Consider the following 5,208-nt stretch of genomic DNA (forward strand, 5'->3'; position numbering starts at 1 on the left):
TAAAAAGCTTCTTCCGGACACACAGCTTGAAGCAATAGTACTCTCTCGCGCTAACAAATTTCCTTGATTTTGTTGGATTCATCTCATCGTCACCAAAATCCTCATCCGGGTTATCATCGTCCTCACCTCATAATTGGTTAACAACATAAAAATTGTTATGGTAGGTAGAACCATAAGTAAGAATAATAAAAGTAGTAATGACGACCTATACCATCAAGTAAATCAGTGGGTGGGTCTTCATGCTGTGCGTTATGACCAACTGGTTCTATAATCATGTTATCATCTGAAAGATGGATGACTATAAGTTTTAATTTAAAGAACAATAAAAGTAGTAATGACGACCTATACCTTTGGGTAAATCAGTGGGTTGGTCTTCATGCTGTGTGTTATGACCAACTTGTTCTCTAAGCATGTTATCATCTGAAAGATGGATGACTGCATAAGTTTTAATTTAGAGAATATTAGAAGTAGTAATGACGTCCTATACCTTGAGGTAAATCAGTGGGTTGCTCTTCATGCTGTGCTTTATGACCAACTTGTTCTCTAATCACGTTATCATCTGAAAGATTGATGACTGCATAAGTTTTAATTTAAATAATATGATATATACCAATTTTGAACATCATACCTGAAGGAAAACCATAGGCTGGGTTCTGTGGTGCAAATTCATCCACTGAAACTTGGTTTGTGTCATCGACTAACTCAATATATGGCATCCAACGATTCCAACCGATCTCCCCACGTGGGAAGAACAGTGGATATGACAAAGGGTCATAGCACCCATGGTATGCTCTAATATACAGGGGACGGTCTCCTTTACCATATACGACAACACTCCTATCAAAGATTTTATGTGGGTCGCTTCCTTCAACCCATATTGCTGCAACCTGAGAAGTAGTTGGCGCATTGTACCTTCGTTGATCGAGGTTGATATCTGTGTTTAGTGAGATCCTATATTCATCCAGATTTGGAACAACACCAAGGCTCTTCAAAACCTGAGCATAAGGGTTATGTTCTAGTATTCTTAGAATCTTCCGTATGAGATCCAGCCTAAGATTCAGAGACCTCTTAACTCTGTGAAGCAAGTTTTCATCCGTATCATAAATATATAGCTGCAAATGCCGAGGGCCATTATCACCAGACGACAGATCATCAAGAGCGTGGTACAATCCCCCACAGGCACGAAATGTATATACACCTGTTTCCTGCCGCAGTGCTGACTCGACGATCAAGGGTGACTCCAAGACTGGTGAATGAGAAGTGGGAGTTGAAATACCGTATATTCTCTCTGAAATATTTTGCATCCTCATCATCCTGACTTGTGAACAATCGTTTCAACTCTTCATTAATGTCTGGAGTAAATACACCAACTTTTCCCTTCCTGCAACAAAATGCAGGGCCCTCGTATTGGAACCGCAAAGCTCCACAGTGGCAGCAGTCGCTAACTTTTCTAAGTACATGGTGATTTTTGGGCAGGTTCATGTAAACTCTGTCATGATGCTCATTAGTGATAGTTCCATCACCATGATGTCGTGCCACTCGGTAGGATTCAAAATCAACATCTGGAAAAGAATGGACAGTTGCATTATTTAAAGTTTGTGCACAAACCATATAACTATCTTATGTCGTATTCATAACTCATGATAGCAATAATCTACCTGGTCTAGCAAACATCCTAGCTTCTTCATCAGGGTCAACATCACCAGTTTCTCCAAGGTTCCGGTCTCCCAAGCAGTCTAGTAAATCATGAATAGGACAGAGTTATGACACATATTATCGGGGTAGAGGAATCTTAAACTGCCATTTTGCATACCATCAAGTATTACAGTCTGGACATCGGGCTCCAGTATTCCATACGCATCTTCGAGGTGGTCGTTGCCTGATAACATTGGTTGACCCCAGTGAGTAAGTAGCAGGGATGAACTGAAGAGATGAACCAAATGCTAGTCTCAATCGAATGAAGAACAGAGTGCTCAATTAAAGGAGAAACAAACACTATTGATAATTTAGCAACTTAATTAAATCGATGAACTAACCCTGATCATGAAAAGTTACCCCTGGGGTACGTAGATTGACGACTGTATTGAGTTGGGGGTTGTCAACCCCTGCCAGTTGTGTGAGTGTCATTCTTCTTGAACTTCGTTGCATCTGGTACGCATCATTTCTGTGCAGCCAATCGGATTCATCATTGTCAGAAATATTCTCCTTGTCAGTTTGTATGAATCCATTGTATGGTCCTAAAGTTGGTAATGCACCATCTTGGCCTGTGATGTTCTGCAGCTGGGTGACCGCCTCTTGTCCAGTAGCTGGCAGATGCGACAGAAGGTTACTGCCATTGAAAGCAGCAGTAATGTTCTGCAGTTGGGTGACCGCCTCTTGTCCAGTAGCTGGCATATGCGACACAAGGTTACTGCCATCTGAAGCAGCAGTAATATTTCTATTTTGCTCACGGGTTTGGCGTTGTCTCTTTAATATTTCCTCTCTATTCTGTGCATAACGCTCCCTTTCCCTCTGATTCTTAGTCTCATTAGTGACTGAACAGATGAAGACAAAATAATTACAGGCCAATTCAATTGGGGCACAGATAATGAAATTTGATCATCATTACCTTGTGATACAGTTAGCTGTGCCGGTGTTCCGTTTTGTAGGCCATCTATTTCCTCAGTGGTATTTTTTTTCTTTTGTACGTTTCACGCCTTCTCTTATTAATCTCATCTTTATTTTTTGCATACCGCTCTCTATCCCTCTGCCTTTTTAGTTCCTTTGGGTCTGCAAATCATGACACAGTTCAGCAGTTGTAATACTGTATCGAACTTGAGTGACTGGGTTATGATCAATACCTGATGTTTGGTTGTTGCTTATATCCTGGAAGGGGAGGTGCGTCCTGACTGGGTTCTGATCAATACCTGATGTTTGGTTGTTGCTTATATCCTGGAAGGGGGTGCGCATCCTGCTGGGAGTGGGGGTCCTGTTGGGAGTGGTAGGGCCCATACGAATACGAACTCCTGTAAAAACATGTGAGATCATTATATTTAATGGAGCGCAAGACCATCATTTAGAATATGAAACCAACAACCTCGAAATGTAATGCTGTACTTTATAAAAGATTCAATCCCAATTGTCGCTTTCAAGAGGCCTCATGCATAGGGTGTATTTTCTCATGGTCATATGATTTTGAGGGGACATCTTTGTAATAGATTCAATCGCGATTGTCGCTTTCGATCAAGAGGCCTCATGCATAGGGTGTATTATCTTATGGTAATATGATTTCGAGGGGACATTGGCGGTAAACATGTAGCTCTGTAGTTTGTAATAATATTCATATAGATTAGTGTTCGGAACCAAGAGGTCACAGTCAGTGTGAATTTTATATGTACATATTAATTTAATAGAACATTGTGGCAAACTACAAAGATTTGTTTCAGTCATAAGTTAGGTCAGTGGTATCAAATTTTCAGTACCATGGGGATCTGCTGAGGATCCGTGGTATGATTCCACTTGCTCATGCACTTTATGATTGGTTTTCATAACATATGCTCACGGCATGTGGTTCATCTCTTGCATCGATTACATGGACAATCATAGATCCTAGTACGTGGACTAACCATGGTTTCATTATTTATGTAGAACTATCCAGAACAGAAACAAGAGCAATGAACGGATGTCATTGTTAACATCTTCACACGCGTGCAAATCAGCCTGCCGAGGAGTTTGCCGCCGCTGATGCGCAGTCCGGAGACAGTCGCGTCAGTGTGGGCGACGACGTCTGAAAGATTGAAGAGAAAGCATGCACCTGTGTTGGCGAGGAGGTCGTCGTCGTGGATGTCGCGGGCGTCGTCCTGGATGTCGCGTCGTCGGCGTCGTCGGTGCGGGCGTCCTCGGCGCGGGCGTTTCGGTGGAGGGCAACTCTGAAGAGCGACAGGAGGATTGGTCGCTGCTAATTTTGGAGCGGATGTGGCTGTTTTGGTGTGTTTTTTCTTTTCTTTTTGTTGGCGTTGGGTGAAGGACGGCAGAGTTTCGTCCGTCCACCTAAATTGCTTAGCGTACAACGTCAGGGGTACTTTTCTGTATTCACGGTTAGATCCCATTGAGTAGGCTTATCTTGACCCTCCAATTGATGTGTTTTCTTCTGTGTACAGTAAGCGGTGTGCGTTTAGGGGAGTTAACGTTTGCTTATTTTATAGTAGTAGAGATATTCATATAGATTAGTGTTCGGAACCAAGAGGTCACAGTCAGTGTGAATTTTATATGTACATATTAATTTAACAGAACATTGTGGCAAACTACAAAGATTTGTTTCAGTCATAAGTTAGGTCAGTGGTATCAAATTTTCTGCTGAGGATCCGTGGTATGATTCCACTTGCTCATGCACTTTATGATTGGTTTTCATAACATATGCTCACGGCATATGGTTCATCTCTTGCATCGATTACATGGACAATCATAGATCCTAGTACGTGGACTAACCATGGTTTCACTATTTATGTAGAACTATGCAGAACAGAAACAGGAGCAATGAACGGATGTCATTGTTAACATCTTCACATGCGTGCAAATCAGCCTGCCGAGGAGTTTGCCGCCGCCGATGAGCAGTCCGGAGACAATCGCGTCAGTGTGGGCGACGGCGTCTGAAAGATTGAAGAGAAAGCATGCACCTGTGTTGGCGAGGAGGTCGTCGTCGTGGATGTCGCGGGCGTCGTCCTGGATGTCGCGTCGTCGGTGTGGGTGTCCTCGGCGTCGTCGGTGCGGGCGTCCTCGGCGCGGGCGTTTCGGTGGAGGGCAACTCTGAAGAGCGACAGGAGGATTGGTCGCTGCTAATTTTGGAGCGGATGTGGCTGTTTCGGTGTGTTTTTTCTTTTCTTTTTGTTGGTGTTGGGTGAAGGACGGCAGAGTTTCATCCGCCCACCCAAATTGCTTAGCGTACAACATCAGGGTACTTTTCTGTATTCACGATTAGATCCCATTGAGTAGGCTTATCTTGACCCTCCAATTGATGTGTTTTTTTCTGTGTACAGTAAGCGGTGTGCGTTTAGGGGAGTTAACGTTTGCTTATTTTATAGTAGTAGAGATTTGGCGACGCGGGTTCGCTTGGTTTGCTGCCACTGTACGATCGGGGCGACTACCAAAGCCGGTAACTTGAAGCGATCGAACTACGAATCAAGTGAAGTACTAGTCGTTATACAGTCTCGTAGCGTGAGTTAATCGGCG

General features: G+C 43.2%; 1 protein-coding gene and 1 long non-coding RNA gene across 14 annotated transcripts in view; one reads left to right on the forward strand and one right to left on the reverse strand.

Moving 5' to 3' along the window:
- The window catches only part of LOC119338108, a 33,964-nt gene extending 29,698 nt beyond the window's left edge, over positions 1 to 4,266 (forward strand). For 11 of the 13 annotated variants that reach the window (XR_005163792.1, XR_005163793.1, XR_005163794.1 and 8 more), the window contains one exon: positions 3,628 to 4,266. Coding sequence is in view for 2 of the 13 variants with exons in the window: in XM_037610408.1 (XP_037466305.1) it covers positions 2,281 to 2,421 (141 nt within the window). In the remaining 11 variants the exon portion in view is untranslated. Of the gene's footprint in view, positions 1 to 2,280; positions 2,605 to 3,627 lie in introns of those variants that run through there. The other 2 variants (XM_037610408.1, XM_037610409.1) reach the window with 1 other exon arrangement.
- Positions 2,446 to 3,076, reverse strand: LOC119338109. The gene is made up of 3 exons (XR_005163803.1): positions 2,841 to 3,076; positions 2,609 to 2,769; positions 2,446 to 2,534 (listed from the first exon to the last, which is right to left on the reverse strand). It is a non-coding gene; the product is annotated as an uncharacterized LOC119338109 (long non-coding RNA).
- Positions 4,267 to 5,208: the final 942 nt, after the last annotated feature.

The sequence above is a fragment of the Triticum dicoccoides genome, chromosome 7B (genome assembly GCF_002162155.2).
Source record: "Triticum dicoccoides isolate Atlit2015 ecotype Zavitan chromosome 7B, WEW_v2.0, whole genome shotgun sequence".
In the NCBI taxonomy this organism is placed as follows: Eukaryota; Viridiplantae; Streptophyta; class Magnoliopsida; order Poales; family Poaceae; genus Triticum; species Triticum dicoccoides.